The 25,670-nt window shown below is 41.7% G+C and overlaps 2 protein-coding genes across 2 annotated transcripts; both read right to left on the bottom strand.

Annotated features, from left to right (window-relative positions):
• Positions 1-16,389: 16,389 nt before the first annotated feature.
• Positions 16,390-19,202, bottom strand: LOC308404145 (uncharacterized protein). Its single transcript, XM_080894039.1, has 2 exons — positions 18,985-19,202; positions 16,390-16,711 (listed from the first exon to the last, which is right to left on the bottom strand). Exons 1-2 carry the CDS (start codon positions 19,188-19,190, stop codon positions 16,669-16,671), a joined length of 249 nt encoding a protein of 82 aa, XP_080750165.1. The 5' UTR covers positions 19,191-19,202; the 3' UTR covers positions 16,390-16,668.
• A 2,729-nt stretch (positions 19,203-21,931) lies between these two features.
• Positions 21,932-24,375, bottom strand: rpl35 (ribosomal protein L35). The gene is made up of 4 exons (XM_080893131.1): positions 24,255-24,375; positions 23,660-23,796; positions 22,747-22,828; positions 21,932-22,120 (listed from the first exon to the last, which is right to left on the bottom strand). Exons 1-4 carry the CDS (start codon positions 24,255-24,257, stop codon positions 21,971-21,973), a joined length of 372 nt encoding a protein of 123 aa, XP_080749257.1. The 5' UTR covers positions 24,258-24,375; the 3' UTR covers positions 21,932-21,970.
• Between the last annotated feature and the right edge of the window lie 1,295 nt (positions 24,376-25,670).

Here is a 25,670-nt window from a genome sequence, read left to right as displayed (position 1 = left end):
TTTAATGAGTTGTGGAAACTGAAGGGGCGAGCTGGAAGGAGGGAGACGAAAGAAGGAAAACTATTTCATACAGTTTATTGTTGCTGCAACCCAATTTCCCCACAGGGATCGTTTGTTTCCTCTTGCAGCAACAGATTAAACTGTGGTCCCAGAAAGCAGCAGATGATTGATGTCCTTTCATTGCTCAGTGTTCTTGAGCTGTCTTTACCGCAGATCAGTAGAGCTGCTCAACATCCAACTGCCTTAAATAGCTAAAGGCAGGTGAAAAACACTGCAGCGCCTTTTTCCTGTGGTGGTGAGAGGTCATGTGAAACACTGTCCCCAGGACCTGTGGGAAGCACTCACATGTTTTCTAATATAATCTTGTAGATGAGGCGGATCTTCCAATGTGCTAAACATAAACATCCTCATTGAATGGATTCCAACACACTCGGTTTTTTGAAGTCTGATGACATATTCAAGGCCATGAAATTACATTGTTTACTATACTGTGTAATAAGTTCTGTGTATGGACAACGTTTTTTGGACAAAGACAAGTGAAAACTTACAAAAACCAAGCCAGACAGTGTGTTTCAATTCAGTTGTATTCATGTAGCACCAACTCACTACAGTTGTCTCAAGGTGCTTTATATTGTATTTATACAGTAATGTAAAGACCTTACACGTATTGCAGTCACGGCTCTGTGTGTCATGTTACTGGGTTTGTAGTTCTTGTTACGTTTCGGTTTTGTACCTGCTTTTATTTCATTATTTTAGCTTCACAAGGTGTTATTGATTTGTATTTTCCTCCTTAAAATCTCTTATCTTATGAGCAGCTGTGTCCCACTGCCTCTGTATCATGTTTAGTATGAATCTTTTCTGATAGCTGGTTTTCCCTCCTGTCTTGTTTTTCACCCCCAAAAGTCTTCCATGTAAAAACATGTTGTCCCTTTGTTGCTGTCAGAGGTTGTGTTCTTGTTTCCTGCTTATTCTCACAGCTAAGGCTCGTTCTTGATTTACAGTTTTGATTTTCCTTGTGAGCTTTATTTATTTATTTATTATTTAATTTAAGAAAATATCTAGGATGTATGAAACAATCTGAGTTCACAGGGCAGAGATACTATTTACAATTGGATTAGATTTGTGTTCATTTATGCTTTATATAATGTAAACAAGTTACCAAGATGGCGCCGGTGTGCATGACTGGCCGTCTTCGACTCTGCTTTCGACCCCTCCTTTTTGATCTCTGTTTAATTTTCCTTATCCTCCTGATCTGCTCTCCAAGTGGCAATGTACTAATTACCTACGATCGGCAAACGCTTTTGAATCTTCGATCTTTTCACCACTATGGACCGGATCCATGTTGGAATATAGGAGATGCCACTTCGCCCCGGATGGATTTTTCCACCAGCACACACGTCTTGCCTCTACCCTTCCCGTACAAGAAACGCTTCAGGAAGTGGGGTAAACAGAGTGGTATTCGTGTACGTTTTAAGGCTTACCTTAAAGCATGGGCCGTGGCTAATCTACATGCTACCATGGAAATCCTGCAACATCCTCCCACTTCCCGGGGCCGATTCTTTGTTAGATTGGTCACCCATCGATGGATCCGCCCCGTCGGACAACAGGTTAACTCTGCCTTCCCTGTGGCCTGTCTGCCTATCCGGACCTGGATAAGGACTTTTCGGGGTGGCGTACACTGCAGCAACCTAAGCTGATTGAGCCGTGCTCCAAGTAAAAACACGGCGCCCTTGATCTGGATGGCCAACTAAACATGAGGTCGCTGGTGAATAAGACTTTTGTTCTGAATGATTTTTTCCTCACCTCTGGGCTGGACGCATTGTTTCTGACGGACACCTGGATGCGCCCTCTCCTTCTCTGAGCTACTCCCTCCTGACTGTCTTTTTTTAGTTCACCCAGACCCACTGGTAAAGGTGGAGGTCTAGCCTCGGTTATTAAACATAAACTTAAAGTTTATGTTCTCTGTGAACAATTTTTAAATTACTTCACAGATAAAATTTGATCTTTAAAAGCCTTACACGCCTTAGTGAGGAGCCCTGCCCCTACCTTAGGATGCCCATCGACTTTTCATCAGTTTGAGCTGGTGTCACTTCCCACACTTAAGCGTATAATCGATCAACTGAGAAATACTAACTCTGTCCATGATATCCTCCCATCTCGCTTTGTCAAGGAATGAATTTATCACTGTCCTCCGGCTGCGTCCCGACAGTCTTTAAACATGCGGTAATACAGCCTGTTCTAAAAAAAGTAATCTTGATCATAACGACCTTCCAAATTACAGGCCGATTTCCAAACTTCCATTCTTGTCTAAAGCATTGGAGAAAATAGTCCTCTCACAGATGCAGGCCTACTTGGATCCAAATAATATCAGCAACAAATTCCAGTCTGGCTTTAAACCGCGCCATAGCACTGAAACTGTGCTGCTGACAGTCCTAAATGACCTTCTCTTATTTGCTGACTCAGGGTGGTCTACAGTCTTAGTTTTACTGGACTTGACTTCTGCGTTTGATATGGTGGACCATAATATCCTCCTATCGAGGCTTGGACGTACAGTAGGCATAAGGGGTAGTGCCCTTAACTGGTTTAGATCGTATCTATTGGATAGGTCTTACCCCGTCACCATCGGTGGCTGCTCTTCCTCTGTTGCTCCCCTCTGGTGTGGTGTCCCCCAGGGATCTGTGTTGGGCCCTATGTTGTTTTCATTGTGTATGCTGCCCTTAGGCTCTATCTTTGAGAAGTGTAATATCTCTTATCACTTTTATGCTGATGATATTCAGATTTACTTTCGGATGACTAATGGCATTTCGTCGTCATTACACTGTCTATTAGAGTGCTTGAGAGAGGTCAAAGATTGGCTCTCCGATAACTCTCTTATATTGAACGAGTAGAAATTGTGATGTTCGACAACCATGCTTCACGGGGCCAATTTGCTGACACTCTTGGACCCCTTGCCGCCTTTCTTTCTGGCACTTAGGTGTTCTCTTTGACAGCTCCTTTAAGTTTGACAAGCAAGTATCCTCTGTAGTTAAATCTAGTTTCTACCAACTGCGTTAAATCTCCAAGGCCAAGCACTACATACCACACAAGGACCTTGAGAAACGTATCCATGCTTTTGTGACCTCTAGATTAGACTACTGTAATTCCCTTTACTTTGGTCTCCACTCCGCCCTTCTTATAGATCGCAGCTTGTCCACAACACTGTGGCACACTGTCTGACTGGAACCACAAGGTTTGCCTCTATCAGCCCAGTCCTTGCTGACCTGCACTGCCTCCCTGTCAAATACCGAATTGAGTTTACATTTTGTTGCTTACCTTTAAAATCATAAACAATACTGCGCCGTGCTACCTCACTGAACTCCTTAGTCCATATACCCCTGGGAGAGCCCTAAGATCATCAGGACAATTACTGTTAGTGCAGCCTGGATCCCGGTAAAGACCCGAGGTGACCGTGCTTTTGCCCCGGCAGCCTCGAGACTCTGGAACAATCTTCCTGCTGCTATTCGCGCCTCTGATTCTGAAAAGTAACATGCGCTCCTGAGGGCCACAAACTCTCCTCTGCTCTATCAGGTCCCAAGCGAAGGTGAAAGTGAAGACAGATGCAGTGCAGACTTTATGAATTCCTTCTCCACCTGCACTCTGTTCAGGTTAAATCAGTATGATGTGGTGATAAAAGCACCTTAAATCCACTGAGTAATGTCGAGCTGACTTCTTACGCATGACTTTAGTTTTAGTAACTTACCTTTTGAATCATTATCTTAGCTGATAACAGCTAGGGGTATACTGCCTCATGCTGCTGCCTGCAGGACATCTCTGATTGCACCATTATAAAATAAAAAAATAAAAATGAAATCCTGCTTGAAATCCTGTCAATGAGGCATTTTAAAGCATGTGCCACCTTACCATAACACAGCTCATTACCCAGCCAGGCATCTTTGCATGCACTTCCTCTTGTCTCTGCAGTGCTCACATAAAAGGGTGCTCTAGATAAAGTCTCTGAATCTTTGGTATAATCTTGTGTAGGTCCACCTCATGCTATCAAAAGAACTGTGAGTCACTACAGGATTAACACAAGACCTCTGCATGCATTTGGATGCCATAGTCTCTTTTGTACAAGCCAACTCTGAGTAGGTTTTGTGGTGCATTATCCTGCAGGGGGGGATTTCAGGGAGTGCTGTTTCCATAGAGGAAGGTTTGTTTGTTCTTTCTAGGTGTGTGATATGTGTCCACATGATTGCTAGGAAACAATGTTTCCAAGCAGAGCATTTCAACAAGTTGATCTGTATCATTCGCTCTCAGTGGTTTTAATATTGTGTCTGAGTGCTTCACTCATATTAGAGTAAAAGGAAGCAACCGCTTGGTGACTAGCAAAACATGTGCTAGTCTCTCAGACAGATTAGCAAAATTTCTCAAATAATGGCTCAAATGCTCAGCAGCTGCTCACATTTTGGTGATGTTTTGCACATAAATCACTATCTTGCAGAGAAAGTACGTCACTATTTGTGGAGGATTTCTGAATTTCAAATCTATGAGGGTCTTGCTGGATGCTTAATGTAAATAGTTACTGTGGATTTCTGTGTATGTGACAGTGGCACATTTGAGGTTTTTGCCAGTTTATCAAAGTTAATTGCTGTATTACTGTAACTGTCAGCTCAGTCCCATGCTAATATGAGTGATAGCCAACCGTCATTTTATTGCCATCTTGATTGACCAAAGTTGCTCTGAAGATGTTACCTGCCTGTGAGTAGCTGCCCACCTGGTCCTCTCCCCATCTTCCAGCAACCAAAGGCAATAAGATTTCATCTTTATTTCGCATGATCACAGTAATTTTGGTCGTCCATTAATCTCCAACTGCTGTTTTACCTTTTTGCTGCAGTAAAAACAGCTCACAGACAAAAAAATACTTCAAGTAAAACTAAAATATAAGTTCTAAACTACAGAGAAAAGTAGACACTCCCAAAACAACCATAACCACATACTGGAGGATATATGTGTCTCTCTGCCTACGTTTACTTTACAGGGAGTGCAGAATTATTAGGCAAATGAGTATTTTGTCCACATCATCCTCTTCATGCATGTTGTCTTACTCCAAGCTGTATAGGCTCGAAAGCCTACTACCAATTAAGCATATTAGGTGATGTGCATCTCTGTAATGAGAAGGGGTGTGGTCTAATGACATCAACACCCTATATCAGGTGTGCATAATTATTAGGCAACGTCCTTTCCTTTGGCAAAATGGGTCAAAAGAAGGACTTGACAGGCTCAGAAAAGTCAAAAATAGTGAGATATCTTGCAGAGGGATGCAGCAGTCTCAAAATTGCAAAGCTTCTGAAGCGTGATCATCGAACAATCAAGCGTTTCATTCAAAATAGTCAACAGGGTCGCAAGAAGCGTGTGGAAAAACCAAGGTGCAAAATAACTGCCCATGAACTGAGAAAAGTCAAGCGTGCAGCTGCCAAGATGCCACTTGCCACCAGTTTGGCCATATTTCAGAGCTGCAACATCACTGGAGTGCCCAAAAGCACAAGGTGTGCAATACTCAGAGACATGGCCAAGGTAAGAAAGGCTGAAAGACGACCACCACTGAACAAGACACACAAGCTGAAACGTCAAGACTGGGCCAAGAAATATCTCAAGACTGGTTTTTCTAAGGTTTTATGGACTGATGAAATGAGAGTGAGTCTTGATGGGCCAGATGGATGGGCCCGTGGCTGGATTGGTAAAGGGCAGAGAGCTCCAGTCCCACTCAGACGCCAGCAAGGTGGAGGTGGAGTACTGGTTTGGGCTGGTATCATCAAAGATGAGCTTGTGGGGCCTTTTCGGGTTGAGGATGGAGTCAAGCTCAACTCCCAGTCCTACTGCCAGTTTCTGGAAGACACCTTCTTCAAGCAGTGGTACAGGAAGAAGTCTGCATCCTTCAAGAAAAACATGATTTTCATGCAGGACAATGCTCCATCACACGCGTCCAAGTACTCCACAGCGTGGCTGGCAAGAAAGGGTATAAAAGAAGAAAAACTAATGACATGGCCTCCTTGTTCACCTGATCTGAACCCCATTGAGAACCTGTGGTCCATCATCAAATGTGAGATTTACAAGGAGGGAAAACAGTACACCTCTCTGAACAGTGTCTGGGAGGCTGTGGTTGCTGCTGCACGCAATGTTGATGGTGAACAGATCAAAACACTGACAGAATCCATGGATGGCAGGCTTTTGAGTGTCCTTGCAAAGAAAGGTGGCTATATTGGTCGCTGATTTGTTTTTCTTTTGTTTTTGAATGTCAGAAATGTATATTTGTGAATGTGGAGATGTTATATTGGTTTCACTGGTAAAAATAAATCATTGAAATGGGTATATATTTGTTTTGTGTTAAGTTGCCTAATAATTCTGCACAGTAATAGTTAATAATTAAAAATAATTAAAAGTAACGTAATCATAAACAATAAACCAAGAACATCTAAACAGCAGCACGTGTCCCAAGGCATGATGGGAGAGAGCTAGCTGCTCCCCCAACACGCCACAATATGAATATTCACAACAGTATGTATGTAAGAGTATATATGTAAGAGTTTACTCCAGAAAATAAGGAGAAGCACAAAAGGTTCATTTAATTTGTAAATGTGTCGTTACAAGCTCTAACGTGGAATAATGTTGGTATCCTGCAGCGATTTCAGACAGTCCTGATTCAAGGTGTTCACATCAGATAATAATGAGCATCATTTCAGATTTTTGTTATGTCTATGTTACCCATAAACCCTTGTACTTTGGGATAGTTTACAACACTTGGTTTGGATTTTATTTTCACGCTTTAACAGCTTGAGCCACAGCTCTGTTGGCGCAGGACGAACAGGCCTCTCAATGTTCCAGCAGCACTGTTCCCACCAATTAACCCAGTGGAAAGGAGGAAAAACACCACAGGGTCAAATCATGAACATGCTGCGCGTGATCATATAAACTCCATCAGCTGTTTTCAGCCCATTGTTCAGCTTAAGACCTTCAACATGGTAACCAGAAAGCAGTCATATCGACTATAATGCCATTGTAACATACAAACCAAGGCTTGTAACTATGACAGAAGAAAAACACGTCACCCCACCTCTCCAGCACCCCTACCAACCACAAACAGACCCAGAGAGCAGCGCTCGGCTCCTTAGCAACAGTGGAGTAGGACTACAGTAACACGCCTGCTCCTAAAATCAGCGTTTGGGTGTGGATCCATACTCAGAGGAACATTACAAAATGGGATTTCATTCAACACTGCACTATGTGGTTCCTCAGGGAGACGTGCTGAAAGACTTGAACTAGAGCAGGTAAGAGCAGAACTTTTATCATAGTTAGAAAGTTGCTGAAAGACAGTCTAATGAACTGTAACTCTAACCACACACACATGCTTCTTGTTAAAACGCTGTAGATAACCCCGCAAGTCCAAGTGACTGAAACCAAAGGGCCAAATCCGTTCCAGAGGTGCATGCCGTCTGTTTTATTTTAAAATCCATGAGGCTGTTGAAGCAGGCTTGTAAAACCTGCGTGAACAGCTGGCCACAAAACGCAGCGTTATCTAGATAGTGTCAGTTCACAGCAGCAGTCTTTTCAAGATTCTTTATTTTGCGAGATAAAGACCCCACATTATTAAAGAGATCATCTGCTATTAGCAAGCACCTGGGAAAAGTGGGGAGGGAGAACAGGAAGAGGCCGTCTGCATGACCTAGGGTGAGGGAGGGGCACCCAACTGTTACATGTGGTTGTGATTAGTAATATTTTATTTCTCTTAGGACCATACTGAGTTAGATACAGGAACAGAAGGGTTACACACTGAACAACATGACAAAGAGGACAGAAAGTACTGAAGGTTTATGTCTTCGTCTCGGCTTCTTCCATCTAAGCCTGGCATCCTCCTCTGTCACACCAACTCTCTGAATGTCCTCCTTCATTTATGAACCTTTGCTGAGGTCTTCCTCTTTTCCTCCTGCCTAGCTGCTCCATATTCAACATGTATATGGAGTATTGTCTACTTTATCCTCCATCCCTCTTCTGCACATGTCCAAACCATCTCAACCTTACCTCTCTAACTTGACCTTGACATCTTTAAATCTGCAGCCTCCAGCTCTCTCCTGTCACTGCAGCCTTGTAAAGCTTACTTTCATTCCTTTTTCTTTCACTTCTGCTGCTTTTGCTGCCACAAATCATCCCTAACGCTTGTTTTCACCCACTCCACCATCCCTGCACGGTCTTTCACTTGTCTTGTCCATTGCTTTGACATCAGGCATTAAGTGTGGCAAGCTGATCTGAAACAAACAAACATGCACAAAATGAACTAAAGAGCACATTGGATTTTAAATTACAAGAACAGTCCAAATGTGATTTAAAGACTCAGTTTAATTCAGTTCAATTCATTGTGATTTATGCAGTGCCAAATCACAACTGTTGCCTAAAGGTGGTTTATATTGGAAGGTAAAGACCGTGCAATAACACAGAGAACCACAATGGCCAGAGCCAGTAGCTGTTTCTGATACGGGCGACATGGGCAGTTGCCCAGGGCGGCATCGTGGTGGAGGCGGCATCCAACAAACAGCCAAACAAAGACAGATACATCCATCCAGCCCTCCCTGTTTAGAATTATTTTTATCCCAGAGGTTGTGGGTTGACCCTGAGGTGATGCACACTCCTGAGTGTATTTTTGTTTTCGCTCCTCTCAGTCAGGAGGTTTGAATGGATGTAGGTTGACTCTAGGAGAACAGACCTCTGATTAACTACCACGCTAGCTAAAGGTTTTAATTTTAATTCTTTCTTCAGTCTAAGAAAACATACCAGGCGCATATATCCATATGCAAGCAAATGGATATCATGACAAAAAGCAACACTGTGAATTAGTGAAGGAGTAAAAGGCTTTGCATTCTTTAAAAGAAGCATAAGAGTAACTAAACTGATAATCAGCCATTAGAAAATAAATCAGTATCCATTCGTATTTTCCATTTAGATCCTTTAGTGAGCATAAAAACTGCTGAATTTGCTGTTGTGTTGTCAGTCATGTGTTATAATACATTTCATATTTTGGTTCACAGACTGTTGAATTTCATATATCAACATGTCATCTTGGCTGATTTTGGAAATTTGTACAGTTTTGTGGGAATTTTACACAAATGCTTTGTTACCAAAAGATTAAGTTTATTTGAAAATAATGTGCAGATGCAGCAGTAATGTTGCAGTCTCGATTTTATACTAGTACTCACCACCAAATGAAGAAGCAAACACAAAAACGAGTTGTTTAGCGTGCACAGGAAACCAAAATAAAATGGGTTTTTTTATTATTTATGACTTTTTGCATCGCTGAGACTTTAGATGAATAATTAAAAAAATGTAATTAATGTGGTACAGATGTCCCAGGCCCTGTGCACCGCCTACAGACTTCCTGTATGCAGAGTAAGAAATATTCAGGCCATGTGGTTGACACATTATGTTGTAACATGTAAACCATGGTTTTACTCTGAGAATGCAGATTTTTTATATATATATCTCTATATATTATATAGAGATATATACATATGTTTCAGCTCCTACTAAGTTCAGATTCTTAGAAGTATTTTTTTCATGTAACTCCTTAATTTCATGAGAATTGCAAGGCCCATAAAAGTGCTTAGTGTAATAGCGTTCAAAAACAAACCTAGTGAAAGTACATTTGATGCTCACTGCCTGTGTCCTGTCTGTCTTTGCATGTTTGCTGACAGATGAATGACAGCAGCACTGTGATAGAGGTGAAAGCATGAATGACCACAGTGAGCAAAGAAGGAACGTTCAGTCCAAATCCTTTCAAGCGGGTACAGGACTCCACCTCCTTCCACCAAGACTGAGGACGTCTACTGGCACGTGGCTTTCGTCCAGAGACTCTGAGCGTTTGGGCCTCCAAGGTGTGTAGTATCAGTTTTAAAATATTGTGAGTGCTCACATGGCCTCACTCCCTGGTATCTAGCAGTTCTGCGTCCCATGCTGCTAACTTTATTTCTCAGTACCTTCCAGTAATTATAAATTCCTGCTTGGCTTGTACATTCTCAGTCACAGCCCCAAAACTCTGGAAGCTTCTCCCTCTTCAGATTAGCTCCTCTACCTCACTATCAGTCTTCAGTTCCCAACTGAAAACATACTTCTTTTCATGAGGTTGTTCAGCTTCAGACTAGCTTTAACGTAACGTGTCGTTTTCTGCAGTGCTTATCTTTCACTTCTATTATTTTGTTATTATTGACTATCATTTATATATTATATTAGTTACTATATTTTTACTCAATTTTTATTTTTATTCCCTTTTCTTTGTAAATTATTTATATTGTTTTTTTGTTTTTATTTTATTTTACTCATGGTGCAGGACCTTGGTCCAGTCTTGACAACATGCTGTGATTGCAGTCAGTGTTTCACAGACCAGTTCCAGTGGAAAGATAAATATTCCTGTGAAATGGTTTTCCATACGTCACATGTTGTAATGTTTTATCACAGTGTTTTATTTGACTTCAAGGAACAAATGTGATCCACGACAGTTCCACCTGTTACAAGACTGAACTGGCAACATTGTTGCTGCCTGATACCACAGCACACCTTCAGTTGTGATTAACAGTAAAGTTTTCTTTCTTTTCACGTTAGTTTACTTTATAAAAGTTTGAGCTTCCACTTAAGAAGGCACTCACAAGATATTTATCTCAATGTGGAATATGATGCCGCCATCTCCAGGGTCTCCCTTTTCCTTAACATACCTATAAAGGTTCTTTGGCAGTGGCACATTGATAACTAACCATAACCCAAAGGAAAAGACAAGTGTAAATGTCAGGAGAATAAAACCTGTCTTGTTTTGTGATGTATGGAGTTATTCCCATTTGTTTTGCTAAATATTGTATATAATATGATGAAGATTAATTTTCCAATTTTCTGTGACAGTGCAGGGGTACTGCTGCCCCCTCCTGCAGAGGCCCAGCAGTGGAAGGGTGATCCCACAGAGCAGAGGGGGAGGAGATGAGAAACTGCTCAGCAGCATCAGGCTGAGGCTGGAAAGCAGAGCAAAACCAGCATCAAGGTCCAAAACTGGGAGCAGACCTGAGACGACCTCACAAAGTGGAGCTCCCACTGTGGGCCAAAGCAAAGATCCAGTCGATGAAAGAACAGGTGAGTGAATCCAAAAGCACGTCCAGTGCTAATGACGTTCACAATGTGTTTTCAGTTTTCACTCCACAGCAGGCACACAGCCTTCATTACATGTTACATTTGTTTAATTCTAGTGATTACTCTACACTAGATCCACAAATATGTTTGTTTAACAGGCCGAAACGATGAAAAATGCTCCACACAACTCTATTTATTCTCACTTACACTTTGGTTTGAATATAAATATTTTTGAAAAGTTATTATTTCTTTCATTTTGCCTTGGCTCCATCATTATAAGATAACATGGGCCTATGTCCTGCAGTATTTGCTGCTGTTTATTTATTTTTCTAATATGAAAAGTGGAATCAGTTCTTATGTTTTTAGTACAAAAGGACAACTGACTAATTAAACATCTGTGATGCAAACCAATACAATGCATAATCCAAATAGAGAAAGCCAAGGTTAAGCCACATGTACAACATAGTCATTGGCACTAAAAGCACAGTGAATATAAAGATGGGAAAATGTTGTTTTTCCACTGAATTGCTTGGAAGTTACACACTGCTTGAAATGACTTGCAGTCTTATTTGTGTGTACTTTCCTTTTAAATGCAGACATGCATGCACAGCTTAACATCACACTATTTAAAATGACTTATATTACAGTTATTTCTTCTTTCTATGATTTCACTGTTGTTTCAAACAAAACACATTAAAATCCCATTAAGTTCTAGGGGAGTTTGTATCATTTGGTCATGTGACATATTACAAAGCGCAGTCCTATAGTTCAGTCACACTAAAGTACAAATAGGATTGCAACCAGGAAAAATGTGTGATACATTCAAGTGTTCATATTCAGTATTTCAGTGCAGTGACCACCACAGTCAGAAGGCGATCGCTGTCCTGCATCAACTGCCTCGCTATTGATGCTAAAAAGTTCTGTTTCAACTTATGCTGAACTGAATTTAAGTAGTTCTGTGTTTGCAGAAATAAAAATAAGATATGTTTACAGTTTTTTTCCATATCATTAAAAACATTATTAGAAACATCTCATTCACAGCTTGAGCCCATTCAGTCCCACATTAACAGCAGACTGATTCTGTCTTATTGATACCAATCAAGACAGAATCACAGCCTCTTCAAATTCATCCATCCCACAGGCTTAGGCTTCAGTTAACGTCCCTCTGTTCATAACAATGTTACCATTTGGATCAATCAATTATAAAAGTTCTTAAACGAAAATGTCAAAATGAATCCTTTGAAATGTAACCTCATGGTTTTAAAACTATGATTTTTAAGCAAACTCAACCCTGACCCCAGTAAATGCTCTTTGAAGTAAGACGTAGATGTCATTCAGATTCATGTATAGGTATTTAAGAAACGTCTTTGATGTTCAGCTTTGAGAAATTCTACAGTTTGATTGATGAAAATAAACCAGATGTGATTTGGGGATTTGATCAAACAAACACAATATCGTCTTTATTATTGAGAACTATCTGGTGGTATTCATGTGTACGTTTAGCAATGATGGCTAAAGCTGCTGTTTTTTCACACTGCTAACCACTTAAAAGAGCTTTTGATCAACACACATGCACACAAACACAACAGCTTCCATCTGCCTGTAAATCTCTATAATCATATCCAGACAACATGCGTATATGAATTCTTCCTCTGGCTTTGGAGAGAAACAGATGTTTGTGGTGACTTTAGCAAATAATCTCATTTCATTGTCAACTGACATGAAAGTCTCTGTTTTGCATTCTTTCTCTATTTTTCTATTGGCTTTGCTGTATTTGGATTAATGGATGTTTTTGCTGCAGTTTGGGTAATTGCCTTTTGGATATCCTCTAGTGATAAGCAGACACAGTTGTTCAGATGTAGTCATGCCCAATCTATCACCCAGATCAAGCGGTAAATGACATCTGCAGTGTAGATGTGTCTAAGTTCAAAGCTGCGTGTCTTAGAGTGATAAACTCTTTGAAACACATACTCTGCACAGAGACCTCGAGAACCCCCTGCGACAGCGAGAGGCCGGCTCGACACACACATCCTGCTTCCACAAAGGTTTCAGAGCTCCATCTATATCTGCCGTCATCACTGTGTGAAGATGAGAAGCAGGACACAGACGGACGGGAGATGAGGTATGAGCACAGAGGCTGTTCTAAGTCATAGGAAACGATGAATCTGCATCACTTTCAGCTTTGTTTGGGATAAACATTTGTAGTTTTCACCCTCCTTTCCCAAACAGGTCTCAGAAGTGATGTCAGCACGAGGGTGGGGAGACAAAAACTATTTTCCCAAGCAATTAGAGCAACTGCAGTGCATGGAAAGTCATGTCCGCTGGGCCTAAATGGGATTTGTTATATCCATGGCATTATTCCATGCAACAAAGAAGGAAAAAGGATAAAGTTACAGGATGTTTTATAAAAAGAAACTCTGTAAAATACCAGTGCAGTGACAGGGGGAGACCCTGGGATTCACTGGAACTGGGTGTTCATCAAGCATGTACAACATTGTCTTGTTTCTCAGAGCCAAGAGCAGTAATCCCACACAGCCGGGTGTAAGCAGAATGACTGCATATTATTCCCATCAGTGTGTTCAGGAGATAGGAGCTGATATTGGACCACGACAGAGCTGTGCTTATATAACATGAAACTGTATCACAAGAGGGTGTACGCAGAATTTAACCATTAAGAACATCTTCTTATTTATTTCAGTTTCTTCTTATTTATATTCTTGTTCTTGAGGACAGAATATCTCAACCCAGTCGCTGGTAACATGCTGCCCCCTGCTGCTGTGAGTGTTTTTATTACATTTCTCAAAGGATCATCAGTAAAAAACAAAAACTTCTGAAAGGAACGATGGAATTATTGTACCATTACATCCTAGCTAGAGACGTTTTATTCCCGATGTGGTGAAGATCAGTGACAAACTAGAAAACAAAACATTAGTTAGCTTTTAAAAATAGTCGAAAACATCTCGTAGGAACAGCTAAGGTACTCCTGCATACGCACAAAAACATATACTATACACTATGTACCACGCACACTTATCATACTGGTTCAAACTGGGACATATTCATTGTGTTTCCTTGCAGGAATTTATCAGAGGAGACCAGCGGTGAAGAACGTGAGGTCAAACTAACCATCTCACACGTGTCACACACCAGTGAAGACGAGCCTAATCCAGGACTCAGCAGTCCACAGCACATCACCAGCTGATCACAACCTTCTGAGTCAGTTTAACCCCAAAAGAATCACCACATGACCAGCGCACACAAACACACCTAATGAGGTGGTGTAGTTTCTCCTCAGATATATATCAACGCTCTGCTCAGAGAGCTGGGTGACCTCTGAGGGACGACGGTGTTTATGCACTGCAGGGACACCTGAGAAAATGTCAAACTAATGAGATCTCTGTGGACAACTGACATGCCAACATATACTGTTAGTGGAGCAGGAGTGTTGTTTCAAAATAAAACCTGGACAAATGACAGCTGTAGCGACAAACTAGAAAAACGTAGAATGTGGAAAACGGAGAGCGTGAGGATGAAGAGAACAGGACACGGCTAACAAACAACCAAAGAGTTTATTAGAGCGATAGAAACCACAGAGTTCACTGAAGTCCTGTGACGAGCTGATCAAGCACTTCCAGACTGCAAACAGTCCGTTTGAAGGCCGTGTTACTCAGGTGTGTTCACCTGTAACTACAGCTACATAGGTTTGTCAATGACTTTGTACATTTTATTTTGTTATGCTCCACATTCAGCTTTTCTTCCATCCACACGGATGTTGGACTGATTTAGGATTCATGATTATTCAGTTTACCTGATTATGTGTTTTGTGTTGTAATAACTGAGAAGCCATCAATGAATAGAAAGAAGAATTTGTGTATTATTTTGTCTCGTTAAAGACGTTTGTTTCTTAGTATATAAAACAAATAACTCATTTGTTTTACTTGTATTTATAATAACTATGTGTGATTTTTCTGCGTCAGCGGTCCTTCTGGAAACAAATGATCCAAAGTACACAGTCCATGGTTGTCTGCTGACAGGCAGTCTGCTATCAGCTACAGCTGCTGCTGTTGGTGCACCTGGTGGTTATTGTAGTCACTGTTCTAACTTTAAGGCTTTATAAACCCAAGTGGCCAAGTTACAGGTTATTGCTGTACTTTAGTCTTTTAACATGAGAGTCAATAGGGACTCAGTGATGTGTCAGAAAACAATGAAAAAGCCTGTTTTTCAGTCACTCTCCTCTCTAAAGCAGCAGCCTTCTGTCAGGACAAGCAGGATGAGCAGTGTTCGATCATTCATTACTCACGTACCATCAGTCCTTTCTTTCATTACAGCTAAAACAGCGTCTGCCAAGTTTCTCTCATGACTGTTTGCATCCATCCTGTAAATTACTGCCATCTCGTGGCTCAATAAAAAAGGCAACCCAAACATGCATTTTCACATCAAAGCTCTTGATTGACTGAATATTCTCAGTTTAAAGTCCCAATTATTCCAGCAGCAGTGGAAAATGAATGAGCTGGAGTTACATTTCTTTTTCCTTTGATTTGTTAATTGTACAAAGAAAAACTTCTTGGCTCAAGTTAAAGTTCTCCTTTTAAGGTGACAGTATGTTATTGCTATTGTCACTGCTGGTTGTTAGTGTTAAAGTGTCTTTTATTAAGCATTCAACAAATCAGCTGTAGGGTCTGACTTGTTCTGTAAGAGGTGTGTGATTCTTCTCATTGTGCTTTAAGCACACTGTAGAATAGAGCCAGGCCGAGGCGAGCTGCAGTGTTCGGCGTCCTGCGTGCAATCTGTCGCATCTGTGTCGCGTCTTCTTGCTGGCCTCCTGTCGGCAAACAGGTAGCAGATCATGCACCACACGGGTCTCAGTGCACAGGAGCCTGTCAGCAGGAAGAAGAACAGCTGGGAGCGACGCTCACTGACACACAAGCAGAAACAAGGATTTAGAGCAGACGAGAGCCTGAGCTTTGGGCTCACAGGGATTACTTCTACATCAACTGATGCCATTACTGGAAACTTGTTTATATGAGCATCTACGTTCCCCTCTCGCCGACAGAAGATGGGAAGAAACTATAAACTTTTTTTAAACAAAACTTTGCACATTAAATGAAAATTAAATGAGCACGACCTGATGTTTGGACTCTGTTACTTGTATACAGTCTCACTATTTGCTTTGTATCACTTTCATCTTGAACAGTCGTGGACTTTGTGACATCTGATCTACAATAAACATCATCACTAAATGATGTTGTTTGGAATCCAAGCAACACTTTCATGCTCCTGCTGAGGAGTGAACATGATGATAAAATGGAACAACATTTTATAAGTTGTTAGGTTTGGATTACTTATTGGACTCAAACCATTACCAAGGAGGAAGTATGCAGCTGCACTGAAGGAGAGGATGATGAGGAAGATGGTGCCTACACCCAGGTCTCCCACGGCACAGGACAAGCACAGAGGCTCTCCACCCAGATCTGCAGGGGCTCCCTGCTGCTCAGGCTCTGCTCTTGGTTGACAGACGTGGACTGATTTGGATTACAGTGGTAATGCACGACTGTCATTGGGAGCTTGTTGTGAGCTGAGACAGGAGAAGAAGACGAACAGCAGAGGGATTGAGCCAACTGCCACATTTGTAAAGCAGAAAAACTTGTTTTCTTCTAGTGATAAAATAATCTCAAATTCTCTGTTTTAAAAGCATATTTAATAAAATACAAAATAAACCCTGTAGCGGTGAATGTTTTCAGGATCACAGTTTCAAATTCTAAGCATCCTCACACCTCTTTGCTGGTGTTTTTTTTTAAGTACGAATTCAGTTGGAGGAGTTTAAACGTGTCGTGTATGAATTATGATTTTAAAACTTCATTTTTTTAAACATGTACTTTTCAAAGAGTTTACTACATGTCCACTCAGTTGGACAACTGATGTGTATGGAGTGACACATCAGTGTCCAATGTAGTGGTAGCGCTGCAGAGATGATATTTCTCGACTGGCCGGGAACGCCGTGGTGTTCCCCGACAAGCCGGAGGAGGTGTGTGGGGAGAGGGAGGTCTGGGCTTCTCTGCGACCCTGCTCTGCATAGGAGGAAGAAGATGGATGGAGATTTCACAGTGGCTTTCATTCTTTATTAGTGTTTGCAAAGATCTGACCAGTTTTAGGTACTAACTTTAACTGCTTGTCATATCACATGTTAGTGAGTAAGGTAAAGAACTACTTTCACCTCTCATTGTTAGTACTTTGAACTACTGCACTTCACAACTTTTCAGTTTACCTGTACTGAAATAATGCTACAGTGTCGATACACACACACACACACACACACACACACACACACACACACACACACACACACACACACACACACACACACACACACACACACACACACACACACACAGCAATCGACTGAAAGACTTCAAGTCTAACCTGACAACATTTATGGGGAAAAACCCACTGACCTTCATGACAAATGACCAAACATCACTTTAAGAGGATTTAGAGGAAACAGGTTGTTTAAATTATCAGATGGAGACTTTTGTGAATTCAGTAAAAAAAGAAAATGACCAAAGAACGCCTGTCACATCAAACCCAAAGAGGCAACAATTAGTCTACAACTGCATATTTTCAATGGCAAGAAAAACACATCCCATTAAAGGGGGTAAAATATAAAGAAACGAGGGGTGGGTTGAGAATTTTGCACAATATTGTACATTCATCCCCGAGTAAGACTGAAGGAAAGAGATGACTTCTATAAGACTATAACGTCTCTCAGTAAATTCCTTTAACTGGGCTGGTTCTTCAGCCACGGGCCTTTTTTACTCCCAAACACCAAGAACACACACAGCGCTGTGATCTCAGTCAGCAGCTGCACAGCCTCTTGAGTCACGACATGGTGTAGATTTCAGGCGGGAGCGCTGGGGACACACTCCCCCAATATTTAGAACACATACATTTACAACAGATGAACTACGACAACAGTCCTCAGTGAGGAACAGGAGAGTGTGATGAGCAGCGTTTGGAGAGTTTTTCAAGGTTCTTTCAGCTATTAAAACACATTTACTATAGCTGAACATGCACATTCATGAAGACACGAGACAAGCCTGATGTTAGACCAGTCAGCTCAATGCGTAACCATCTCTGGAAGGATGAAAACACAACACAGCACAACAGAGTCAAACATGTTTACAAAATAGGACAATCAGGATAAAATTACCTGAGAAACCTGCAGAGAATTTTTAAAGCAATCCAGAACAGAAACCTCACAGCAGTTTTTTCCAGTTTATGTCAGCCAGTGCTAATTTTGTTTGAGCATGCGTTCCTTTAAAGACATCGATACTGATGTTGGAAAAGGTCAAGTGGTGCATTAACAACTAGAATGTGGGAAACTTGCTGTCTTACAGTTAAAATATCCCGTGCGAGACGTGTAAGGCATCCGTGAGTGCTCCAGAGAAAACCTATGCTCACATTCACAAAGCAGGTCTACAACTACGGAAGAAAGATGTTTAACGTTTAATGTTTTCTGAAAACTCAATAAGCTGTGAGCCACGGCCTTGTGTTTGTGTTTCCTTTACATAAATCAAGACGTTTCCTTCAAAAATGACTGCAGGGTGAAGGAAACAAAGTGTCTACAGTTCAACATTTCCTGGGATTGGATGCCAACACAGAGTACAAAGGAAGCCTTAATCAGTGGTGGAAACCACTGGAGTTTATCGAAATGTTTACCAGAGGTTAAAACAGTCAGGTGGGAACTGTTCACAGCTCAAATTCACAGAGAGAGACGTGCTGAGGCGAATAGTCTCTACAGTTGGTGTGACATAAATCTACATGCTCGTTAGAGTAATGCGTCTGTTCTACCTGACAATGAGGCATGCTGCGACATCGGTGCAGTCACTTCCTGTGAAGTCATCCGGCAGGGAGAAATGCTGGCAGGGGCTGAAGGACAGGAGGACCTCTGTGTCCACCGGGACCACACTGCCTGCTGCCACGGGCTTCAAACGACCCAGGAAGCCGTCTGCATCTTCCATAGCCTTCAGGTTTATAACTCCGCTGCCATTCTCCATGATGCATTTGCAGCTGTTGACTCTGAAGCAGCCTGCCTTCTTAGCAGATCTCCCATGAGAGGAGGCAGTCGGGCAAAACAGGCCCAAACAAACAGATAGTGTGAGGAAGACAGCGTTAGGGATCATACTGGCGGTGTGAGCCGCAGCAATGGACAGGGGCGAGTTATGTGCTGTGAGGTACCTCAAGTGTAGCTGACAGTATGGTGAGGGTAGAAAAGTAATTAGAGTAAAGGTGATTACCATTCCTCACATTCCTAAGACTCTCTAAGCTCAGATTAATGCCCCTGCATACACAGAAATACACACAGACAAGCCCGGCGTCCTCATGGAAGAACTCCATCATCACGCATTAAAACCATTTTCCTAACTTGATGTACACAGTAGACCAGCACTGATACAGCGCATACTTTACAGGACCTGTGAAGGTGCTCTGGCTTCAGGAGATTAGCACCAATTAGTACTATTACAGGTGCTAATTATTAATATTGTAGGCTCTTTACAGTATGAAACGCCTTGAGGCAACTGTGGCTGTGATTTGGTTCTATATACATAAGATTTAACTGAGCCTGTGAACAAGGTAGAGCTTCTATAGAGTTTGGATCTGTCAATCAAACACATCCAACAGATGCTGAGATCGATGGAATCTAGATAATATGGAGAGCTTGTCTTCATGTTCCTCAAACCCTTCCCGAATAATGTTTTCAGTACAGCAGGGTGTGTTATCCTCCTGAAAGAGGCTGCTTGCAACAGGGAACATCACTGCCATCAAGGGTTAGATAGTTGTTTAGATAAGCTGTACGTGTAAAGTCGCATCAGCATGAAAGACAGAACCCAAAGTACATGAAGCAGGCGGTGCGGGAGCTGCATGTCATCAATTTTTGCCTTTTGTATTAATTCTAAACCACTTCAGTCTGATATGAATTGATTGTCTTTTCAGATCTATTTAAATGTGCGTGTTTGTTTGTGGCAGAAATCATCATGTTGCCCTAAAAAACACAAAGTTAAATGGTTGTATAACTTTAAATAGTTTAAGTTCATAGCCTGGGGCTCGCTCGGGCCACTTCGGAGGTGGGGTGCCCCCGGCCTCTCGGCCTGGGGCTCGGTCACTCTGGCACAGCTGGCTGCCGGCGGAGCTCACGGGCGCGTCACTGCAACTCCCCCTGGCTTCTGCTCCGCGGCTGCTGAGTGAGCCCTCATCTGGGACTCTCCTCAGCTCTTTCTGGGACAGTGGCGCAGCTGCCCCTCTGTTGGTCTTCCTTGGTCTCTTGTGTTCTGGGGGCCTCTGGATGTCTGGAGTTTTGATCTCCTCCATACCTGCTTCATGCCCTGGAGGACGGGGCTGTGGCCCCCCCACACCCTCTAGCAGATCATTACATGAAGGAACCTTTTAAAAACAAGCGCGTCCATGCTCACAGGTGTACACACGGGTGATCACACCCACAAACTACACCCTTTTTGGCTCCTACCTCAAAGCACACTGTGTTCTGTTGATCTTATGTGCTGCACAATAATGTTTAACATTTAGTATTTACTGTCATATTCCCATATATCATTGTGATGCTGTTTATTCTATTACTCTTGTTCTCTTCTGCTTGCTTTCTTTTTTCTTTCTCAGCAGGTGATCCAGGTGATTGATAGATGCATTTTTTTTCTCTGCCCGTTCTGTTGGTTTTTGTCTTTTGCCCTTCTCCCCCGTCCCTCTTCTCAGCTGTTTCTCTTTCCCTCTTTCTTTCTCCCCTTCTTTCCCCCAGTCAAGTCTGTCCCGTATTCAGTAAGTGAAAATAAAATAAACAATAAAAGGTGAATCAAATGGACCATTACGGCAAGGCTGGGATGGTCAGTTTGGTAAAGTAAATCCGTTGGGCATCTTTCTTTGCCTTTAGACAACAATTCTGATGCAAAAGAGCCAAACGGGACAGGCCAAAAAAAATAAATAAATAAATAAATGTGCGTGTTTGTTTGTGGCAGAAATCATCATGTTGCCCTAAAAAACACAAAGTTAAATGGTTGTATAACTTTAAATAGTTTAAGTTCATATATCGTGAGGCACTGTTTGTTGACTAATGGTATAAATGTATGTCCCCAAACACCGTGTACCAGCTCCTGTTGTGAAAAACATGTTATTGGCTGCAGTGAGACTTCCAGCGTTGTGCCAGTTAACCCAGCACCATCACTGAGCTGCTGTTGGTAGACATGACAGATCTGATATTAAGCAGATGCTACGACTAAGTTGTTCGTAGTTGCCACAGTGCCTTTGAAATAAAGACTTCACAAATTCACAGCACGAGTCATTCAGTATTTGGGATGTTACTGCCCTGACTGTGCTGCCCTCTAGTGGTGTTTTTGGCTATACACAGGTCATTAGATTGATAAACACAGAATGTCCCTTTGAATTGCTGCTGAAATTAACTTCAGGCATCTCCTTTTTGAAGGCCCCCACCCAAAAAAACCCCATTGGGTTCAAAAGTGAGATTTTTCCCCCATTTAAACAAGCCCACGATGCAAGTCCTTAGAAATCCTGTATAGTTAGGATAGGTCAGAAAAAAGTGATTATAGCTCCACAGCAGAGACTATGTTCAAATGAGGAGCAGAGCCTACTTTTATTTTTTTTAAGAGGCTCCAGACAAAATACGATCCCTCTGACTGTAACAGAGACACTAAAGAGCAACGTTACTATGACATAGAAACATGGCCTGGTTCATGTATGTATTTAAGTGTTTATGGTGAAACAACACAAACAGTACGTTCCAAAGATTTTATTTTGTTACTAGAAAATGCCTCTAAGCTTTGACGGCATATTTGCGGACCGAGTAGAGGAGGTCTTTCTTCTGCTGTTTCTTGGTGCGCAGGCTCTCTTCGTGCTTGTTGAGCCGGCGGCGCAGAGCTCTGGTCTTCTTGGGTCTCAGATCCAAGGGCTTGTACTTCTTGCCCTGCAAAAACGGTTATGTTTCAGTCAAGCTAAAAAGCATAAATCACAATCAAAAATCCATCTGCAAGCACGGATGTGTCATGTTTTAGAGAGCAAAATGTTTTGCGTGAGGGTTCACTGCAAACACAAGAACTCAGCATGGCTGCATCCGGATGCATTAATGCATCAGAGCATCACACTGTGATTACACTGACTAAAACCTTACAACATGTAACTGAACAAAGAGTGACACAGGAGAAGTTTCTAAATGTTATTCTGGCTCATGTCAAAGCATCACAGCTTTTATACCCTGTGCTTATGTAATCTTGGTAATCTTGTTGTTAATAACAGTGATTACTTGTTTTAGTCAAACAACCGATTGGCTGTTATGAATTTAATTGATGTTGGTGGAAACAAACTTTATTTTATCAAATTGAAGTAACAAAAACATTTAATTAACTTGTAATTCTTACTGGTACGAAGAGCAGGCTAATCACAGCCGTGCCTTATTTAGAATTCTTACTTCTTAATATCAAATACAGTCACAAGTAATTTTGGTAATCAGCTGCGATGCATCAGCAAGAACCGAAGGAGTTTGAAGCAGGCAGATGTGTGTGTTTTAACATGGGAACAGCTGGAGGGGCTCACCTTATAGAACTTCCTCAGATTCTCCTTCTGTGTCTGGTTGATTACAGTCAGGACTCTGGCGATGGACTTGCGAACAACACGGCTGTGAAGAATAAACAGCAAAGTCAGCCGTGCAACCACTTAGGAAAGTGTCCAAGACAAGAGCACATTAGCTGTTTTAATGTACTTAAAAACACTGCAATGATTCTAACAAATGCCTTGTTGTGTATGTATTTCAGGTCAGGCAACAAAAACAGAGTGAACCACACATCAATATACAAACACGCTTTTAAAATACTGGACCAAAGTCAATGTTAAGGCAAAAATGAAGACTTAAAGACAAATCCGTGGGTCTTTAAACAATCATTTTTGGTTATATTGTTTCATCATTTGCTCTTCTTAGCTTTTAAGTCATTGTTCATATTCGCTCTCAGGTATTTCAATTACACATTTTAATAGAATATTGCTTCCTAAACACATTAAAAGGGACACGGCCAACAAATCAGCCAGAGCTAGAAGTCTGAGCAGTCACATGTTACTCAAATGACTCAACATCCATGTAAACTTCTGTTAAACTACATGCAAGTTTCTCTTTAGATGGGGTTACCTATAACAAAGAAATGTATCCCCAGGACAACTCTTTCATAGTGTGCCAACTCTGAACTTGCTGACTTTATGGTCAATACTTATTCTGTACTTCTTCAGTGACAGCAGTGAGCCATGGAATCCAAACCTATTAGCTAGATTAACCCAGCGAAACAACAGCAAAACTAAACATTTCTCATTGCAACTGTGGTTGGGAAAGTATTTACTCAAGTGCTATCAGATGCTAAGTGAATGACATCCCATGCATCCCTGACTACAAGTATCTATCTGACCGGTTAAGGATCATCTGGGTTGGTTTGGTTCAGTAGGATTTATGTTCAGTACTCACATCTTGGAGAGTTTGGAAGCAGCTCCACCAGTAACCTTGGCCACTCGCAGCTGGGACAACTCATTTTTTAGGTCGTCGAGCTGCTTCAGCAGCTCCTCCTTCTTCTTGCCCCGCAGATCTCTTGCCTTGATTTTGGCCTGAATGACAGAAAACAAGCAAACACGTTGTAAGGAGAGCATGGGCATTAACACGCCATCGGTTCGGCTAACACGCACAACGCAACACTATCTAACATTATCATCCGTACGTTACACATTCGCATTACTTAGGGGAAATATTCAAGCTACTTGCTACCAGTATTAACAAGGACACGTTATTTGTACCAAATGCTTCGGTTCAACTACCCAGCAGCAGTAGATACTTGTCGCTATTTTTTCCACTAGCTTCAGGTTAGCAACTCAGCTGAGCGGCGCTGGTCGGTACGAGCGCTCCGTAATAAATCATTTTATTCTATTCTGGTAGCAGCCTGCCTGTCAACATACGCACTAACAAGTACCCAAGAAGTTTATGAACGCATATAGCACGAAACAGACGGGTTTCTGCGGCTCTTAAAGACCAAAAATTGGCAGTTAGTCGAAGAGTGAGAGTCCCCCACCATGTTCCTTTTCGCTGCTCCGTCGGAAAGGCCGGACGCACCGCGTGCTCACAAAAAGCAGTTTCCGGAGATTTTTTTCTTCGTCATTTCAGTTTCTCACCGTGCAAACAGCGCCACCGTGGCGCGGAGGACTGAACAACACACCCACCCACGCAGTACGATCGCTTCCAGTGGAACACCCCCCGGAAGAAAAACGGGTACAAACAAATGAAAAGAGACACTTTTATATAACTTTGATATAATCACAGACCAAATGAAGCCGCTAAACAAAAAAAGTACAACTGTATTATTGTCATTTCCTGATCTCAGGACATGGGACGTGTGCAAAATCTTTGCATATCAGAGTTATATTGCCACAGTAGTGTCAGAAGTGTGGGGAAAAATCAGGTAACGTTGATTTTCTAACCAAATGTGCAGAATTTGAAACAAATGTAGGCAGGTGCTGTTTTTCAAACCCAACTAAACAGCCAAACTACTTCACACAGACGGCTCTAGACTACGTGATCCTGTAATTTACCTTTACGTTTATCTTTCTTGTTTACTGCTAGGAAAAAAACCCTGACACATCGACCAAAACATATCAGCCTTCCCCGTTATAACTCCAAAACCATTACCTGCATGGTCATCAGGGGCACCTCCAGACCTTTTTCATAAGGCTGGCCATATGGGGGCCACTAAAATAGTGGTGTGTCACGCCAAAAACAGAATTTCCAGTTTTATTACACTGTAGTCAAATATAGGTTATTTGAAAAATACGGCAAAAAAGGGAGAAAGATTGGGGTCAATGGGGGTGTCAATCTGAATGGGGTCTGAATAATTTTAGATGACCAAAACTAGGCACTGTGAATCCACCTTAGTTTATAAATTGTGGACACACACTTCTAATCTGTGTGGGTTTGCATTTTTCTTTTCCAATTTCCATTTTCTTTAAAGGGGTAACAAACAAGCAGAAAAAACACTGAAGCTTTATAAGTTCAAACCATCACTGCAGTTCCTCTAGGGTCCACTTCTGCTGCCGCTAAAAGGAAGTCAGACCATGAAGTGTCCCATTTTAAAATGCCAGTTTTACAGCACTGGAAAGCCTTTGGATTAACACCCCCATAACACATAGTTTTCGTTTTCTGGTTATTGGAATACAGATATAACAGTTAGCAGCATGCTAACAACTGTAGCTGGTGGCACTCTACCAACTGAACTACAAGGATCACAGAACTGGAGATATTTTAATGGATTATCTGTTGGATTTTATCTGGTCTGGTACAGATCAGCTTTTTCTTCAGTTTTGGTAAGGAAAGTTTTTGTATTTCATTATCGTTTTACTTGTTTAGTGTTCATGTGTCTATAAAAAAAATGGTGAGGCCTCATAATAATAATAATAAACCAATGGGTGATATCTTGGTGGCCACAGTTTGCAAC

The sequence above is a fragment of the Rhamphochromis sp. 'chilingali' genome (assembly GCF_963969265.1).
Source record: "Rhamphochromis sp. 'chilingali' genome assembly, chromosome: 10".
Taxonomy (NCBI): Eukaryota; Metazoa; Chordata; class Actinopteri; order Cichliformes; family Cichlidae; genus Rhamphochromis; species Rhamphochromis sp. 'chilingali'.
Note: the sequence above shows the minus strand (reverse complement) of the source record. Positions and strands in the feature narration are given on the sequence as shown.

Coding starts and splice junctions, on each gene's coding strand:
- LOC308404145 (XM_080894039.1), bottom strand. CDS start 19,190: ATGGAGAATGGCAGCGGAGTTATAAACCTGAAGGCTATGGAAGATGCA. Junction 16,712..18,984: donor GCAGCATGCCTCATTGTCAG/GTAGAACAGACG, acceptor CTCCTGTCTCAG/CTCACAACAAGCTCCCAATG.
- rpl35 (XM_080893131.1), bottom strand. Junction 22,829..23,659: donor GCTTCCAAACTCTCCAAGAT/GTGAGTACTGAA, acceptor TATTCTTCACAG/CCGTGTTGTTCGCAAGTCCA. Junction 22,121..22,746: donor ATCTGAGGAAGTTCTATAAG/GTGAGCCCCTCC, acceptor CCGTTTTTGCAG/GGCAAGAAGTACAAGCCCTT.